This window comes from Lingula anatina, chromosome 9, assembly GCF_051362555.1.
Source record: "Lingula anatina isolate TDL-2025a chromosome 9, LinAna3.0, whole genome shotgun sequence".
Taxonomy (NCBI): Eukaryota; Metazoa; Brachiopoda; class Lingulata; order Lingulida; family Lingulidae; genus Lingula; species Lingula anatina.
Window position 1 is genome coordinate 3,953,067 of NC_141775.1, and position 19,875 is coordinate 3,972,941.

At 37.0% G+C, this 19,875-nt stretch overlaps 2 protein-coding genes and 2 long non-coding RNA genes across 8 annotated transcripts in view; 2 read left to right on the forward strand and 2 right to left on the reverse strand.

Moving 5' to 3' along the window:
• Nucleotides 1-56: 56 nt before the first annotated feature.
• Nucleotides 57-4,213, reverse strand: LOC147759800 (uncharacterized). Its single transcript, XR_015330985.1, has 4 exons — nt 4,055-4,213; nt 3,255-3,332; nt 2,542-2,574; nt 57-500 (listed from the first exon to the last, which is right to left on the reverse strand). It is a non-coding gene; the product is annotated as an uncharacterized LOC147759800 (long non-coding RNA).
• A 2,499-nt stretch (nt 4,214-6,712) lies between these two features.
• On the forward strand, nt 6,713-8,607 carry LOC106178103 (uncharacterized). Its single transcript, XR_001239919.2, has 4 exons — nt 6,713-6,848; nt 7,331-7,360; nt 7,781-7,856; nt 8,480-8,607. It is a non-coding gene; the product is annotated as an uncharacterized LOC106178103 (long non-coding RNA).
• Nucleotides 8,608-8,789: 182 nt separating this feature from the next.
• Nucleotides 8,790-14,804, forward strand: LOC106178199 (uncharacterized). The gene is made up of 4 exons (XM_013561308.2): nt 8,790-10,308; nt 10,546-13,036; nt 13,650-13,847; nt 14,063-14,804. Exons 2-4 carry the CDS (start codon nt 13,000-13,002, stop codon nt 14,215-14,217), a joined length of 390 nt encoding a protein of 129 aa, XP_013416762.2. The 5' UTR covers nt 8,790-10,308; nt 10,546-12,999; the 3' UTR covers nt 14,218-14,804.
• Nucleotides 14,805-15,100: 296 nt separating this feature from the next.
• LOC106178173 (receptor-transporting protein 4-like) overlaps nt 15,101-19,875 on the reverse strand; it is a 48,343-nt gene continuing 43,568 nt past the window's right edge. For all 5 annotated transcript variants that reach the window (XM_013561272.2, XM_013561264.2, XM_013561256.2 and 2 more), the window contains one exon: nt 15,101-19,270. In XM_013561272.2, the coding sequence (XP_013416726.1) occupies nt 19,106-19,270 (165 nt within the window). In that variant the 3' untranslated portion in view covers nt 15,101-19,105. The remainder of the gene's footprint in view (nt 19,271-19,875) is intronic.

Genomic DNA, 19,875 nt, shown 5'->3' on the forward strand with positions numbered 1-19,875 from the left:
AAAAAAAAAAAAAAAAAAAAAAAAAAAAAAAAAAAAAAAACAATCAGTAACAAACATTTGATAAATATTTACGTTTATTGTCCCAAACAAACATGCTAAGGCGATAAAGAGAACAAAAAAAGATATTGCCTACGAGAGCACTTTAGAATAATCAATTCACTGATTCTCGTGTACAAATTTATTACAAGCACTTCAGCTGTTTCCGTATTATTGATAACCCACGGAAACAGCCGATGCTGACAAAAAAAAAAAAAAAAAAAAAAAAAAAAAAACTGCAAGGTTCTCTACGTCCCAATCATACTGGCTCAGTTTAAAATCCTGCTCCACATCATGGGGTAGTTCTTTGCGTGACTTTGTTCACACGAGAGTTGCTTTTTTTTTCACTGAATCACATCGCATTGCATAGGACCGTGCCACTGTCAGGAGCACTGTATTTTGACCTTGTCATCTTTATAAACGTCTCCAGGCTGCTAGGCTTACCATCGTTGCCACGACTACACCTGTAACAAACAGACATAAGTTACATGGGTTATCATTTATTGTTTGCAAAACATGTGGCAATTGGATGGGATCTTGCAACCAAATTTGCGTTATAATATGAGGGACGGATTTTTTAGTTATGGTGTATGACAAATTAAAAAATAAAATGAAAAATAATCGAACACTAATTAAATTTTTTACTTGGGCCCTAGATAAATCAGCACTAGTCAAATAAGATTAGATACTGCACCTGTTTTCTATCAGTAAGGACAAGGTTAATGATTAAGACCTAGACCGTCTTATTTACGACCCCATTCCAATATACACCATCCGTCTACATAGATTGATCCAACTCTAAGACCCCATTCCCAGAGATTAGATCGATCCAACTAGATCGACCTAACTCCCTGGGGGTTCACGCTAAATAGTTGTCAGCCGAGCGGACACTAAAGTTAATTACCCCCTTACAGCTTGTAGCAGGCGGGACGGACATTTAAGCCGGATTATCTGACAGTAATCTAGTGAGACTCCCCACGGGGATAGATCGATCTAAAATCTATGGGAATGCGCCCTAAGGAGACACTTGCTGAGTGCAATCAGCTTAAAGACAATCCCCCTCCTGGCATTGGGTAGAATGCAGAAAAGATTGTGATTACACGTGTATGTTGGGAACAAAAGGAGGCGTATCCTTCAATTAAGTTAATTGCACTCAACTAGAGTCCCCGTAGAGTTATATATACGTAGACCGATGATGTCTATGAGAATAGGGTCTCAGAGAACATTCACATCGAGAAGAGCCGAGGTCCAGCAAGGCCGAGACCCAAATATGGCGGACCTACATGAAAGGAAAACCGCGTAATCCTTTAATGGTCTCTCAATAAATGCCAATGAATGTCATTGAGAGACCATTAAAGGATTAAGCGGTCTTTCTCTCATGTAGGTCCGCCATATTTAGGTCTCAGCCTTGCTGGACATCGGTCCTTCTCGATGTGAATGCTCTCTTATTCGACTTTTATGGATTTACATAGCATGTAGTCAATGTATTGATTCCGCATGTGTTAAGATCGTTTAACCTACAGCCCACCAGGGTACTACGATTGTCGTTACATATATATCGAGACAAACGCTGCGTCATTTTGATAAATAATCAGGACTGATATCTGAATTGTTACCAGACAATGCCAAAAAGATAGCGGCACAATTGGTAATTTGTGTGGGAGATATTTAAAGCGTACATGTGTATTTATTATCTGCATTGGTTAAAGTTCTACTGGGGCGTGTTCACCATGGATTCATAGCTACAATTTTCGGTCTAACATCATGAATGTACTGGCAGTAAACTACACAGGAGGGAATATTTCAAGTGGTCTTCATACTCATAGGGTGGGCAGGGAAGAGGCTGCTTTTGTCATTCAGTAGAATATTAGCTGAAGATATAGGTACCCGGTATCTAAGGTGTTGCTTGGTGCTTTGCAGTGCATTTTAAACTTCAAAATCGTGGATTTCAAGAACGTAACAGTGGTCTTGAGCAGTAAATAAATCACCTCTGATTGGTTGGGACAAAGCTAAAGCTCTTCCTCGCATAAAGCAACCCTTAGTTTCAAGTATTCCTCCAACAAGAACAGGCTTAGGTACGTGTGTTCCTCCCACAAGAACTAGCTTAAGTTCATGTGTTCCTCCCATAAGAGAACGCTTAAATCAGGGTGCTCCCCCAATAAAGAGCACCCTTTTCTCAGAAGTTCCTCCCCTAAAGATCACCCTTAATTTCAGCTAGGTGTTCCTCCCAATAAGAACACACTTAGTTTTCAGCTGGGTATTTCTCCCCCTAAAGTTCTCCCCCTTAGTTCCATGTCGTTCCTCCCATAAGTTCCCCTTCGTTTCAGAAGGTCCTCCCATAAAAACACCCTTGGTTCCAGCTAGGTGTCCCTATCATAAAGAACCATTAAATGCAAAAAGTACAGAAATTTTCAACCTGCTAGACGTGCATTTAAGTGGGACGGGTTAGGGTGATTTTGGTTATCAGGACAAATGCATTATGTTGTTACTAATCACGTGACTTACTTTTCGGGAATCCGGTAAAGGACGCTGCTGCATCTGAAATTAAAAAAAAAAAAAGATGATTTAGAACATCAGCGAATGAAAACTATGATGAAATATGTGCACGCAGTCCCACTTATAAGTGTATATGTGAAGGGTGTGTCAATTATTCTATGACAGTTGATAAATAAATAAATAAATGCAAGATAAATGACATTTTTATGAAGATAACGAAATCACTTCCGGATTGAGCGTACATTTATTTACCCCCGTTATTTAACTTACTGGTTGATCTAAGCTTTCAATTTTAATAACGCATGATCCAAGCGTATTGACATAAATAAAAACCCTTGGTATTTAAAGTTTATTTGAGAAGTTTCAAGGAATGGTTTTCTTAGTTTGATAGCCTGAATGAGGCGGACCCATTTGAACTTTATGGGGAATAATTTTGTTCGTCTGATGACGTACTAATTTCTGTGATGCAGTGTAAATGAATATGTAAATGAATGAATAGGTCCTGTCTTGATATCAAAGTGGATATTTTGATTCATCCAGTCATATTATACTGAAATGACGAGGAAATTAAATTTAATACTGAGTTTGAAACTGACATCGAATGGTAAAAAAAAAAAAAAAACATAATCTCTGTTTTCAGCGTAAAATTCTGTATTGGATTTAAATTTCTCATTATCTCAAATTTCATCTTGGTTATAACATTTTTAATATTCTATACTCACTCTTTGGCGTGGTACTCTTTGGTTTGGCAGTGGTCTGTTTGGTTGTAACGGTACTAGACATAGCCTCAACCTCCTGCCCTGTAAATACATAAAAATTGAACATACATGTAATTTAAAAAAAACGATTAGAAATCAGAAGTGGTAGTTGATTTGCTCTCTAAAATGTTCCCGTTGTCTGACAACTGAGAACGTCTTCAACGGGAGTCGATCACCCTGAATGTCGCAGTGCAGTGCACGTGGTTTTTAGAAAAGTAAAACTCATGCTGGCGTAGAAAAGGCAGCACAAACAGACCCCTAAACTCAGGCTGCCTGCCCTTTTTGATCGCTGTACATAAAAATAATTTCCCTTCATTAGTGACGCAATCTTGATTATTTTCAAATGGCCATAGCTATGTGTCTATGATAGTGGAAGAGTTTCATTTGCAATGTGGGGCCGTTAATGTCAACAGATTGTAGATTTATAGTATCAATAGCAAGCTATTTATCGGCATTAAGATGGAATATTTGGGAGATAAGATATATCCATCGGCATAGAACTATATATTGGACCTGGTAAATACCACACATTTAAACTAGATAAGGATTTGCCACAACTCTTCTAATAATTCTATACTCTGTTGACTTTATGTCTACTTTTCCATCGAGGTTTTCCAAATGAACATTTCCTATTGTGAAAACATTTGGTACATGATTTCGTGATTTCTTAAATATGAACAGTATCATAATCAACAAAGATATAGAGTACTAATAAAAATGTTATTCTCCTCGTATGCATGAAAACACTAATAACAACCTCTTACCTAAATAAGTAGCCAGTAAGAGGACTACCAGACAGACAACCGCAACTTTCTTGGAGCTATTCATTTTCAAAATGAGAGATCAGATGATCGTGCCTTTAACTTGATGTTTCATGCACACCGGGTGACTCAGATTAGGAGACCTCGTGAGGGTGAGTGAGGTTTTTATACCCGGCTAACCAGATATCTGAGATAAGGTGACGCACACGATACCAAGAACCCGCGAAACTGAAACTGACACCGGAAGTTGACTGCATTGTACCTGACAGAGACGTGCTCTTCACCCGTGCACTGATTGAAGTGAAATACTGTTATATCTTCACCCTCTTTATTGTGGTATGAGTTGTAAGAGACGAGTTTTACAGGCCCCTCCCATCAAGGAGGAATGTAAATGTATAGTGAGCAAAGAAGCGTAAAGGAGGAGGTTTTGAGGAGGTATTTTTGTATGGTATTTCTTATGTAATTGTATAGCTAGCAAAGAAGCGTAATGACAAAATCAATTTACTGCATGGTTGGCGCAGACCGCTTGGGTGCATTGTATTTTAAGAGGTTTCTAGCAATAGCTCATGCAAGCCTTAACGCATATATTCGGCTGTATATTCACAAACACGAGACGGGTGCGGGCGCGCCAAACGCATTCTTCTGCGCATTTCTAGAAAAAGGGAGTCGAAATTGCCCTTTAATAAATAAATAAATAATCCAAAACTTTTTTCCGATAACTCCTGAAATTAGATCAAGCTAAAAATAACCATACAACCCCCTCCTTTACCCTTCTTTGCTCGCTATACAATTACATAAAAAATACCATACAAAAATACCTCCTCAGAACCTCCTCCTTTACGCTTCTTTGCTCACTATACATTTACATACCTCCTTGATGGGAGGGGCCTGTAAAACTCGTCTCTTACTACTAGTATGGAACACTTAACCCCCTATTACACTGTGCTTCAGAATGGTGGAACACGAACTTTAACCCAATTTGTATTACAATTATGTCAAAAAAATTGTGCAAGATTAGCTTTACTAACAAAGAATTCATTGTTGAGTATCAGATACTGCCGGAGCTCCAACTTTGAAGGGGTGAACTTGGGCAAAACGCGCGTTCTCCAAGCGATCACAAGACCGGTGTAACAGGGGCTTATGTCTGCTATGGAGTTAATACAATGTATGTAACGAAAATATACGCATGGGTCGTATGCGTTATAATTGAAGCAATTCACGTGATCGCTAGATTGGCATTTTCAAATCAAAGAAGCAGCAATGTCGATAAGAAACTATTCTCTGTATTTTGATTTTTTGGGACAGGCGGTGGGTGGATGGTTGGCAAATACTGAAAATATTCCAAAGAGCTCGTGAAAAGTTAAACATTTTGTCGCTACATTCTATATCCACGTACTGTCTCTCTAAGTATAGGATTCTGTACCTTGGGTATCACTCATATCATAGTCCAGAAAGACATCACCCCGAGGAACATAGAATACTGTAGAGACATCCACTCATACTACAAAGTTAAATGAATCATGAGACCCAGGCTTGAGTGGCATTGGACGGTTCGAGGACTTACGGTGAGTGATATTGGACGGTACGAGGACTTAAGATGAGTGATATTGGACGGTTCGATACCTTAGGATGAGTGAAATTAGACGGTCCGAGGACTCAGGGCGAGTGATATTGGACGGTCCAAGGACTCAGGGTGAGTCATAATGAAAGAAAGGTTCGCCTTCCAATGAGTCGATTATCTGGACCTGTTTATTTATTATCGCTGAGTATATACAGTATGATGTCACAGCTGATAGAAGATAACCTCGCTAGTCATAGGGACGTGGGAACCTACACATAAAAACTAAAGCAAAAAAAAATGTAATTTACTTCCTCCTCTTGGATTGTACCAGCTCAAGGTACAGTACTCTCCACGGTGGTATATTTGAATTTCTGGGTAGGCCCGTTATTGTGATGTGAGATCTCTGACCTTGAGCCCAATATATAAAGTATTCCCAAACGTGTTCGATCTCAAACTGATTTGACCTAATTAAGATGAGTATTTATCTTGTTATCATCAGCAGACTGACACTTGCAAATAACGTATCGGTTGTTGAATGATCTCAAAATAACGTTGCTCATAGAGCAAGTACTTGCGAATTATGATACAATAGATCTCACAATTATATAATCATAGTGACACCCTTTGAATACAACTTTCAAACTCTTAATCACTCACATGTGGCAGGCCCGTAGGCAGCAATTTCAAAAGGGGGGTTCTTTTTCTGAAAAAGTGGACCTTTTTCCATAAAAACTTCATGTACGTAGATCAAATTTTACCCAGAGTGGACCTTTTCCCAGCAAAAGGGGCGGTTCTTTCGAACCCCCCGAACCCCCCCTGGCTACGGGCCTGTGTAGCTTGTTTGTCAACATTGTCTCGTTTATAGAGGGGGACTTCAAGGTAATTCTAGAAACTCCCTTGGTTGTCTACCCACAGCAGGACCCAGCTATATGTATGGATAGGAAATTAATATGAAATCATAAAAGACATGTACCGTATTTCATTTATCTTAAATCCCCATTCAGTTTAAGATTCTGATGCCCACGTTTAAACTTCCCTTACTCCCCCCCCCCTCCCCCCTCCCCCTCCAGGTCTGGGAATAAGACCATATGTTGTTTCAGCATATTGCACAGTCTACTAGTATTTCGTGACTTGAGGTTCAACAGCATTTTGAAGTTCTTTGCAGTTGACGCCACGTTACATCAATAATGAAGGGTGTTGTGATTCTTCTTCTTGTGTGTGTATTGGCTGTTAATGGTAAGTTTTGGAAAGAAAGAGAGAGAGAATGAGAGAGTGGGGGGGAGGAAGAGAGTAAGGCGACCCTTGTTTTACTTCACTGTCCAGAATCTAATTCCTAGAGACGGAAAGGGGGGGGGGGAGACTAAGGGCAGGCTGGCTGATTACAAAATTTATTAAAAAAACGCTAAGTAAATGTAAGATATCTTAATATAGACATGTGTGCAGCGTTACTATAATAACACCAATATAGTAAAATTGCAAAGATTGATAGTGACAAATGGATTAGATAAACAATGAGTATAATATATACAAATTAAACATATAGGAAATAAGTTTAAGTTATACGAGGGTGCTGTTGGTGAACGCCCCTTATTTGTTTACAGGATTTAAACGTTAAATTGGAATATCAGCAAATGAGACTTTTTAGCACTTTCAGAGCCACTTTTAAATAGCTACAAGAATCTTATTCTCAAACATATGTCATTGTCTTTATTTCAAAGCCGCTCCATTGGAGGAAAGAGCAGTTAAAGGTAATTATACATCTGTATAACTCTCCTTTAAAAGGATTTAACTCTACATGACGTATTACTAAAATAAATGATAAATAACACACTAGAGTATTTATTTGTTTATTAAATCATAATCAAATGTAAACAAGTGAAAAAATGAATATAAATATCAATAGATCTCTATTCACAAATTCACATAAAAGAAATCAATTTGTCTACATTTGTCTACTATAAGATACATATCAAGATATCCTGAAATCAAGATCGGATTTATTCTTTTTTTTTTTTCATTTTCCTTTTACCCTTGTTAACTTTTCGACAATGGTTGAATAAATGTGATTGTCATCAATGGTATTCTTAATGCCCTTAAACCAACAAAAATTTAAAACAAAATGCGAACGCCCTTATATCTTAAAAATCTCACTTTTGTGTCTGTTTCAGATTGCACCACGATTGTAAATTGCTTCGTCCACCCTTGCACCTTCGCCAAGTGCTCTATTCCCGGCGCAGTTTGCAGGTAGGTCACCTCGAGCTCGTATCTTCACCCCGAGCAATGCAAGATTCCATTAAAGAGATAAATGGCAAATAATATGCTTTCAGATATTGATCGATTTATGGCAAATGTTTCAAATGAAGAAGACTTTTTTGATATCAATCCCACGTGAAATCTTTACCACTTTAGTTTACTTTAAAGTGACAAAAAGGCAATCGAAATAATTCCCACACTATTGGTAACAGCTATATAACTTGAAGTCCTTCACGAAAGTTTTATTTGATTGAACATAAACGATGTTTGTGCGGTTACCAATGAGTAAAAAGAAAGTGATTGAAGTAGGATTTCATTTTGAGGGATTACGTAGTGTAAATACGAATACCTTCACAAGGATATGTTCTCATTTTTGCATAGAAAGGAAATGTTTAAAAGTCAGACAGGTAAAATTAAAAATGACAAGAATTTTCAGATTATATTTCAAATTTCAGTCTACCGAACTTACTAAAACTCCTGACACTGAGAGCTTCCTTAAGCTAAAATTGATGTGTTGAACTAATAAATTTAATCATTATAATAAAAACAAGGTATGTTTCTGACATATAATGGTAGTTATACCAGTATTACTAGTTTATTTGCTTCTTTTTCAGACAAGGGTGCTTCTGCAATCCGATCTGGGAAGTGAACGGCATGGAAGTGCAATGTTAAACATTCAACCAAATGCATGACTCTTGCACCATTTATTGTGTATTAATACAATAATAAAGAATTTCCGAAACACTCGTGTTACAGTTTTTTAAAAAGAGAAAACGCACGGATAATTTCAGGCCCGTAGCCAGCAAATTAAAAAGGGGGGTTCTTTTTCTGAAAAAGTGGACCTTTAACAATGAAACCTGTGTACCTAGATAAAATTTTATCCAAAATGGACCTTTTCCTGACAAAAGGGATGGTTCTTTCGAACCCCCCCCCAAATTATTTCTACAATTTTATAACGACTGTTCATGTTTCAAAACTATTTCTAATCACTATAATGCTTATTCTCATAGTGCACTCTGGTGGAATGATGCGATGGTTTTACTTATGAGTCTAGTTATTGATGCGAAGAAGTGACTTCAAAGATTCCCACAAAATGCATATATAATTTTGTACATGTATTTAATCGGTTAGATTAAGACTTTATCTGAAAGTTTTCACACACATTTGATATTCTTCAAACAAAACTGAAATTTCACTTTTGAAAGAAAATAAATTCCATTTACTCAAAGGACCCAATTTGGACAGGAAAAGGTTTTTTTTATCTATTCTTGGCCGTGGATTACTCATGCTAGTGGATTACTCTATAAAGGTAGAAATTGACTTATTTATGGTTTTCATGGGTGAAGGAATAAGAATATGCTACTATTTGTTGCTTTGATTATTTTGTATTTGTGATTTATCTGATATCATACACTTGCATCATTTAATACAGTTCCCTTAATTTTCAGAAATTGCTGCGCCAGGACATCACATCATCAAAATTTAATTTGATTCCTGAATCCGCCCACTGTTTATTATCAATAAATCAATAAACAATATTTTGATAAGCTGTTTATACACATCCAGACATACCTCATATATTATGTATTTATACATAAATAGCTTTTGGGTATTTACAAATGCAGGAAGAAAGTATACATTTAAAGAGTCCAGTTTGTAAAATATCATAAGTAAGCATAATAACTTTTAATCATAAACCAATTTAACACACACTAGTGATGAAGATATCCTCCAGAAAAAAAGGAATATTAAAGAAAATTGCTGACTTGAGGACGCGAAATAGAATGGCGGCATCAATAAATGAAGCACGGGAACAGCACAGATTAATTGCGTTGGAGAATACGGCGATCAAATGCAATGCAGTCCAACACAATCAGGAAACCGGGCAGTTATTCTTGGCGCAGTGCGGTCGGCGTTTTCAATGATACGGTCTTCTACTCTAGTATTAACAAACCCCTTTATATATTAAATGGGAACTATCGCTAAGAAGACGTTCGCTGCAACATTTGTAGCTCAAACTGAGGCCAAATAGATTTTTTCACATGCAAAACAGCAATGTTTCAAATTAGCAATGGTGACGTGCACAGTTTTTTAGCGCGAGTAATCTTCGAATTCCCGACTATTCTGTGACCTAATTTTTGCAGACTGAACTTAAGATTAGTGTAAACGAATTTAAATTTAAATATTTACGCGATAAGGAAACTAGCTGAGTCAGCAGTCGCCAAAGTATATATGTCTTCATACAACCGACCGACGATAGATCGGCGTAAACAACTGCAAAATTCCATGAGAAATACCAACTTCTGAAGTCAAACATTTTTGATGAAATTACATATGTCTATTCCTCGTTGAGGGTGTACACGAACTACAGAAAATTATTCGAATGTTGAAGTAAACGCCGGATATTATCATAAAAACGGTGAGCTGAAATTTTAATTGAAAGGTAAGCTTACCAGTGCCTTCATTTTAATCGTTCATGTGATACGTGCATAGCTCAAGATCGCATATGACTTGAAAATCCAGGTACACATGTATCTTACCAAATCCAGTCCACCTTGGTAGTCCAAAAATTTAAAACACCCTCTTTTTGGGGGGATATTCTTGTGAAATGAAATACACATTTTGATCAATTTCTGAACAATGTGTGTTTATATTAATTTTGCTGTTCTTTATCATTTAGCAGTGCACTTGGGAGCAGTCGCATTACGACATTACTTCACTACAACAATTCTTCAGAATGGAAAGACAGTGGAACAGTTTCTGACGCGGAATAAACGGAATTTCAAATACAGATTAAAAAGGTTTGCTCCCAAATCAAAACATGACCTGCTTTTCCTGCCAAACAATCAACCTGTGCAGAACATGGACGACTGGGACGTGACTCTGCTATTTTTTCTGATCCGCCAATTTCATCCTACTGTCCCGGCCAAATGGTACGGTTGGAATTGCTCAGAAAAAGCTAAAGCAAAAGCAGACCTCTTTCTGACACCAGAGATAGAGGCTATCATAAATATCAAGTACCACAGGAATCAACTAGTACACAGAGGCACCGATATGGTAAACGAACTGGAATTTAAAAAACTGTGGAACAGCATTGCTCCCAGTCTTATCACACTGGGCGTGGAGAAACGAGAAATTGAGACTGCCAAAATGGACATCATGAGTTATAGGCAAATAACATTACACCTAGGGAATATATCAAGTGACAAGAAGGCCCCTATTCAAGGAACAGTGACAAATCATACCACGTATCTTTGCAAGGGCAGGAGGTGGCTTTCGCTTTAATCGACAACTGCTGTGGTTTACTTCACAAAATGAATTGGTTTTGACCATGTGGACAAACAAAAAGTTCTTACATATCTGTAGGAAAATCTTTTGTTAATTTTCTGTGTCAAAGCTTTTAACATTGCCCCCCAAATAAACACTTAACTTATACCAGGCTATTTACCAGTAATCACATAATCTGGGGGTACAAATTCTAGTTTTAATTTTGTTGATTAATTATGTTGTTGAATACCAGTCTTTGGTGTTGCGATGAAAGTAAATGAATAGCTATACATACTGTATATTATTCCAGTACATATGATTTGTATGATAATGTAATAATACTGAACATAATAATAGATTTACGTTGTAATTTTAATATTTACATTTTACTAATTTTACATTTATTTTAGATCTGTGAAGCCAAGTTTAGGTATTCCTGTATCAAAAGACATACTTGACATTAAATATGGAACGTTTTGTTCCAAATCATTTTTCATCAATTTTATCGTATTTTTCTGACAACTAAATGAAAATAAGGGTTAAATTGTGTTTTAATAACATTTAATAGTCTCCTTGATGTCATTGTGACATCAGTTCGTTAATTGAATTCGCCATTGAAGCAAATAAAAATACATTGACAACCATAAAAGGCAATATTCTGAATCTCCATATTTTCCAAATTATCATCTGTAACTGCTACAAAGAACCCTAATGTCAGTGTCTAGTCACAACAACGGTGGTGCGACTGACCTCATCTGGTTGCTGCCAGGACTTTTCTCTCTGATAATGCCACCGAGAAGATAGCAATTTTTGGCTTTTTGTTACTGGATGGTGATGATGACGCTTCGGATTTCTTTTACATCCATGCACGCTTCCGTGTATCATGCCACGCCCCTAAATCGGGTACTACTGTCCGACTACGTCCAAAAATAAAACAGTACCCTAACCTCTTACCCTAACCTTAGCGTTTACCCTAACCCTAGCCCTAACACTAACCCTAAACCAAACCCTTAATATTAACCCTAACCCTAACCTAACCATTACCTATTCCTAACATTTACCCTAACCTTCATGTAACCCTATCACTAACTCTAACCATAACCGTTACCCTAACCCTTAAAATATAATAAATGAAAATAAATTTGATCTGTAGATAAGATTAAAAAGGAAATCAACTGTGATAATTAATACTACGTGCTGCTGATAGGTAAAAAAAACTATTTTGGTAGGTGTGGGATTGATTTAAAAAATTCAATGGCAGCTCAAAACAGAGCCGTGAGAGACTAGCTTTTACTGGTAAAAATAATGAGATACATATCTCGCTTTACTCCAATACATGAAAGGTTTTCTTTTATGTATTTAGTTGGTAGCAAGTTATGGCAGTGATATTGTCATGTTATTATCTTACGTTTTTATACGCCACCTATTTTCTGGAGGCTCTCTCAATTTGTATACATTAAATTGTCATTCTTTTGGTTCATCAATCACAACATTAAAAAAACTAAACATTAACGCAATAACGCCCCCCCCCCATCCGCTCCCGACACACACACACACACACACACACCTATCGTCATCTCTTCCAAGAACCCTTCACCAACACAGAGCTCTCTGTATTAGTTTTATCTTTACGTCTTGTTATCTTTTCTCACCTCCAGACCCGTGGCACAAACGCCTGATAAACAACAGTGCCGCCAGCGTCAGCATCATGAACGGCAACATGTCTTAAGACGTGTAACGTAAATTTGACAGAGCTTCTAGTATTTAGTTTGTGTACTATTTTTTAACGATGCACGTGTGTTATGTGTAGAAAAATATAATATTTTATATGTAGAAAAATCCAGGGATATTGTACAACAGTGAGCGGATGCGTATGTGTGATTCTTTTCCGGCTGAAGCGGAAGGTAGGTGAAACGAAGTCGGTGCTTGAGTCCTGTGCAAGATACAAACGAAAGTTTTCCGCATACCTTGTAAAGACATGTCGTCTTGTCAATGTACTATTTTAACTAATTTTGTAACACATCGATGAAAATCTTTTGGTAAGTGAAATATTCACGAATGTAGCCTAATCCCCGACATTTTATTTGAAGAAGTTACAGAATGTATGTTGTGCCAATAAATAAATAAATAAATAAATAAATAAATAAATATATGAATAAATAAATAAATAAATAAATAAGTGTATTTATATATAACAATAAGTTTATTAGCAATTTGTTTTCACGGGAATGTTTATACTCTTCTGGAGGGCCTATCATTTTTATTTAGCACCCAGTTGCTCCAACCGGTGAAAAATTATACAATGAAAATTATTTTATAAATAAACTGACTTCTTCATCCAATCATTTTATATAAATAGCAAAAATTTTTTAAAAATTACAACCACTTGTCCATTTTTTTTTTTTTTTTTTTTTTTTGTCCGTAGAGAAGGTAATAGGCCAACATACCGATGCACGCAAGGTATCTCTTAATATGAGAATATGAGAGGCTAAATAAACTACCGTGATCTTTTTGCAGCGAAGCCTCTCAAGTTACCAGACATACGTGGGGGGCATCCCAGTAGAGACCTGACAGGTACTCGGTCAGACAGCGCACAGCCTGTTTCCACGCCACTGATGGGGATTACATGTCTTCAGGGTATGGCTTCGACACAAGACCGTGCCTCGGTAGATTCTCGTCCCTGCCTGCCGGACCTGCCTCACGCCACTCAATGGGGTAAGCATTCGCAGTCAACAAAGACGAGTGAGAATGATTCTGCTTTATATGTCAACTGTCGCTTTAAAATGTAAAATGTCTGCTTTGGTCAGCTTGCTTGTGTTTTTTTATTCTTTTACTCCCTCTCAATTTAAACATAAATGTGTAGGCCTATCATTTTTGATCTCTCTCTCTCTCTCTCTCTCATATTGACGCCATGTCCACTCTTCTTCCAGGTAAACTTCACACAAAGCACCTGTACACCCACAACGACGCTAAATATTCTTGCGACAAAGAATCCGAGGAGCTTAGTCTCCCTCCAATATTTGGCCATGGGATCAAACATCAGAAGGCCGAAAATCGGGAGGAAAGAAATAAAGCTAAGAAATGACTCTATTCAAACTTTTCAGCATAAACTATAAGTTCTATCGGTGTCTGTTAGGAATACGCTGTGTGAGTTTATACATGTAATATTGGACCTGAAATTACGCTTCACATCGATCAAAAATGCTCTGTGCGAATGCAATTGGTGATTGTCTGTGAATTCATCGGACGCACAGGATGGAAGGATTAAAAAAAACTAAAAAAAATCTGAGTAGTATGGCGTCGTTCACAAGACCGAGTATGGATTTTTTTCTTTTTGGCCTCCCTCGAAAATCATCTTCGGTGCGGTATGCAAGGTCTCCACGAGAGAAGACGACATTTGACCCGATGCTGGTCAGCACGTGACTGCAGAAGATACAGAGACAGAGAACGCCATTCTTATAGCGACGTACATGTACATTATCTTCAACCTTAACCGAGATGTCGCTCCGATATTTTGCTGCAGTAAATATTAACACCTTTTGATTTTGTCTGTGATAAGATATCACTCGCTTACAATGATAAATAACACGCACAGGCAAAATACGGTTTTAGGAGTTATTTAAGTTTTAGAATATATTTTTGAAAAGAGAAATAAATAATATGTATTTAAAATTATTACTCTGTCTTCGTTAAATACACAACACCAAACTTAAAAGGCATAACAGTCGCCCTGATGTGACGCTGCCACAAAAATCAAATCTTTGTCAATATATTTTAGAAAGAAACAGAAGTATTTAAAATCCTTCTCCTTTCAGTCGGCGACGCCCCAAAAATAAACTGTATATGCAATTGCCAATAAATAAATAAATAAATAAATAAATAAATAAATAAATAAATAATAATAATAAATGAATAATAAATGAAACAAAAAATAATAATAAATAAACAAAATTACAGCCACAACAATATTTCATTTTTCAAAATAACATTTATTTCAAAATACTCAGAAATGCGGCACAAATGCAGCACGGACACACGGAAGCTGCTAATATATTACAGCGAAAAATATCAACAATGAAATAAAATTGTGTCAATTAAGATTTAGAATCTTCACACATACATCAGGCACTCTAAACTCCCCCAGAGGGAAAGTACACTACATAACCTCGGTCTTGATGATTAATTGACCTAGAAGAGAGTAGCGCGTTACTGGATACATTTGCACATACGTAACAATCTAGCCGTCGTACCCCAACTGCACCGGAAACTCTCTATTAAGGCCATTGCTTAGTTTTACACCCTGAGGTTCGTCGTGCCAAAAGCGAGTTATCTGTCTAAAATCAACACACTTTGGTACTGGTGACGACTAGACAAACAGGGTGGAGCAGCGTCGTTCTCAGTACACTGTACAAAGCAACTCTGCAAATTCACTGCAGAATAAAATTACATTTCTAATTTGGTTTTGTATAAAAAAATACACCTTCACCCTCGCTTTTGTGCACCTATGGTGGTGCTTTAATTCGAATTGTGACGGCTCAACATGTTTCTAATCATAATCCTGAGAACTGGTGTAACGTGACAGAGAGCCCCCCATGACAGAGAGTCCGCTTCCATTCATTTGTGCTGGTGAGCCTCGCCCTAGATTTTGACCCACTTAGGTCAGACTAACCCTAACCATTTTAACTATATGGAGGGTGGACCTTCTGTTACACGGACCCTCAGTTTCGTTACACTAATTGCTTTTGTCATCGAGGCTCTAGTCGGTCGCGTTAAACCGTCTCCATGCGGCCAAAACCAACTTGTACCTTGAGGACCCGATCTATTGAGACAGTACGCAATAAGGTTCGCCGATACAAGTCGACTAGAAACACAACCCGTGATACACAACTATAACATACCGTACCAATATTAAAAACAATTAAACATGAAAGACGACTGATGTGATGCAAATACCAATAGGATGCATATACACACAATATAAATTCATGAATGATGCATTTTCTATATGAAACCAGTATATGACGATTTTGGGGAAAATGAATTATCCCCCTGTTGATTTTCTGTTTTCATTTTCGAGCTGGAAATCATACATTAAAACTATTCCTAAACAATCAACTTCTGAGTGGGATTTGCCACATGTTAATCCGAAGCCTTACGAAACTGCCCTTAAATTGCGTGCCCATTCATACCTTACACTTAAAAGCATAAAATTTCACAACTAATTACCTTCTCAATTCAAAGAAATAAACTTGAAAAACAGGAACTCAATCCTTTTATCACCAAAGTGTCAAGCAAAACATAAATCAAATTAATTTTACAAAGCAAGAAATAGCAGTAAAATAAACATACTTAAATATAAATGTGAAAATAGTTTCATAGGATCTCAATTTTGATAGTCAAAATGTTTTCTTTTATGATAGATCCAGATAATTGATTTACCTGTTGACTGTTTCGTCTGTTCAACTCTGACATTCTCAAATGATGACATTCTCAAAGCCACCCTGGGGGAGGGGGCGAGAGGGGCTAACAAGTCATCATCAAGACTGAGGTAATTACCTGTTCACCTTCACCTGAACAGGTAATTCAGTTATGACCAAGTCTGTCAGAGTGAACAGGCGAAACAGTAAACAGGTAAATCTAATATCTGGATCTATCATAAATGAAAACTTTTTTACTAGACTTAAATATAGTTATAATATAAAGGCTGACATTGGAATATACATTATCGTTTTATTAAACTAGGACAGTTTTTCATGTATACCCGTAAAGCATATTATTGCAGATATCTTGGTAAAAAAATCAACAATTCGCTTGAGTAAATTATGAACAAGTGTCCAAGTGGAATAAAAGCGCTGTTATGAAGACATATTTAGCTTTACTTATCGAAAATAAATATTTGAGCTGCAATTTTGAAAATGGATTCTATGTACAATTATGACAGTCAATGCAAGATGACGACAAACGTACATAACACTTATTAAACTTGCTAAACATTAACAGTAGTCGAACCGGTTCAGAACCACAACGCAAGTTATTTAATTTCTTAAAGCCTTATTTTGCCCCGGACGCATACAAAGAAATTCTACTTAATCTCTGTCTGTTGATTGTTGAACTACGTTATTTGAACCAAGCAAAAGCTCCCGCTAGATGGCTATGCCTCTGATTCTGAACCGATCCAAAACATCACTAGTGTAAACGCACCAAACATGATTGCATTTAAAACACTGACACCTAAAAAAACAAGCAAAAATAAAATTAAGTCACGCAATGTGAGGGAACTAAAGACCACTCAAAGGTTTTTTTAGCGTCGACCTCCAAGATTGTAGAGGCACGTTTCCATTCAACTTGCAACGGCCTTACTTAGCACCGTTTGAAAAACAACCTAATCCTCCTGTTTTGAGGTAAGTCACATGTCGTTAGATTGGCTTGTTTTGTAAAAAAAACCTTAACCACACAGTTCAACAAGATAGCACGTTTTAAGATAAGTCGTCATACTTTGACTGGAAACGCACCTAGAGACGCCGCTCCCTCATGCTAACACTAAAACGGTTCGAAATCAAAACCTGTCAAAACACACCTAAGGTATTGGCAAAAATGGAAAGCGAATGTACGTATACAATAATTATACACATTTAGGCATTCGGTTAAAACGGTTGAATACATCTAAAATAGTATCACACTTGGTCACGTTTTGCTCTCACGTGTGCAAAACCACGGGAATGTAAAAGTGATTGAGTTTTCAATAATATCACATGCTATGAAGATGCCATTTAAATGGAAAATTGTGAGGACAAAAAGATGCCCATGACATTTCAGAAAGAACCGCAATCACCGTGGCTTCTCAACCAAAATGGTAATGCGGACGCAATGCATTATCGTCAGGCATAATCTTTTCTAAAAAAAAAAAAAAAAAAAAAAAAAAAAGAAAAAAAAAAAAAAAAAACATGCCAGACACCATTTTATTATCATCACGTATGAATGTGTGAGAATTAATGTGAAAATGTCGTAAAATGTTGACTAAGATTATATATATATATAGCCTTAACGGGTCGAAGCCATATGACATCCCCATTAGTTCAATTACATCTACAGGGATGAGACTGGCATTTCATGCCAAAAAAGTGGGAAAATATGGCATGGGGTCCAGGGCAGGGGCGGATCCAGAGTTATTTTCTGACAGTCTTCCAAATTTTCTTTGTTGATCTATCCTCCCTTTTTGACCGTCTTCCGACAGAAAAAAAATAGATACCCGTCAATGTAAACTTGAAAATCTGACCGTCTTCCGGAAGACCCAGAAGACGCCCTAAATCCGCCCCTGCAGGGGGCCCCATAAGCCAAAGATATTTTTGGTTCCCAAAAGTTGGAATCCGACGATAGTAGGGAAAATATCATTCCTGCATCTACTAAGAAGTATCACAACCAAACAAGATCAGAGTGACGTCTGTAATACCCCGTACGACCTCTTTTTGACCTCTCTGTGACCTCTGTATATCACGAGGAAGATTACAAGTAGCTAGCTCCAGATGTTGTCGTTGAAAGTATACGCCAATCCGACTTAAGGTCGCTGCAAAAGCTTTCTTTTCATTGCACCATTTTCATTTGGAAGCCAGGCGTGACAGACGATGAAATCTACTCGACAAATCCATATCAGTTTGAGCTAAATCTCCATGGCAATGCCATCTCCATGGAAACCCCTTATTTGGCAGACGACAGACGGCCTTTTTCCAAATGATGCTAACACATTGACGCTTTTCGGTACATTATCTTCATATTTTAACATCAACAAAATACATGTCATGGTTTAAATGAAAAAGCCCAAAATAACAAAAATAAATAAAGAAATGGAGAAAAAAAAGAAAAAAGTCGAAGAAACATTTCGCATATTTCAGCTTTCACATAATATTTCACTTAATGGCATAATGAGACGTCAGACCTTCCCATATTGAGATAACATAATAACATTATTGTGGTGACTAACTGAACGTCCATTCTTCCCGGCACAGTCCGTCTTTACACGCCTGGCAGAGCTCGGCATTGTGCTGATTTCTGGGTTTTCCTGGTCGTCTGTCTATCCGGAGGGGCGGGCGGTAGAAGCCGTAATACACCTGTCCCACTCTGTTGTACACATTGCCGACGACCTGTAGAGGAAATGGAGACGTTAAGGTGACTGTTGTAATAAGGCTGTGGAAATTACATATAATAATAATAATGCTATCAACTTAAAATTAAGTTTATTATTTTTTTAAATTTCTTTCTCACTCTTTTTTAATTTTATTTAATCTATTTATTTATTTTTTTCTTTTTTTTTTTTTTTTTTGGGGGGGGGGGTCGTCTTCGATCCGTCTTCCGAAACATGATCTCCAACCAGGATGTTTCGGACGTAGTTTTAGTCAATATCTTGTTCAATTAGAAATGGCGTGTTTCAACGTGGTAGCAGACCCAGGGGCGTTTTTTTTAAACTGATAACATCTGCGTCAAGAATACGACACTTTGTTTGTTTTCAATAGCAAACAGGATGTTAACAGGATACACTGTACACCATGAGTAAGACATGACGAAGTGAGGAAGTTTTTTTCTTAGGTCGCCAGCTTTTTGTTTTTAAACAGTTAAAAAACTACATGGTTGTCGTTTATTCAAGTGCTGACAAAGAAACGATGTGAAATAAATAAATACATAAGTAAGTTTTAACTTAAAATTAAAGAAATGAATTAATAAATAAATAACACGCAATATTTTAAATGAA

Bases quoted from the DNA above. Each gene is read 5' to 3' on its own strand.
- LOC106178199 (XM_013561308.2), top strand. From the start codon at position 13,000: ATGCGTATGTGTGATTCTTTTCCGGCTGAAGCGGAAG. The intron at 13,037-13,649 runs GTAGGTGAAACG...ATCTTTTTGCAG, and splicing joins TTTTCCGGCTGAAGCGGAAG to CGAAGCCTCTCAAGTTACCA. The intron at 13,848-14,062 runs GTAAGCATTCGC...CTCTTCTTCCAG, and splicing joins GCCTCACGCCACTCAATGGG to GTAAACTTCACACAAAGCAC.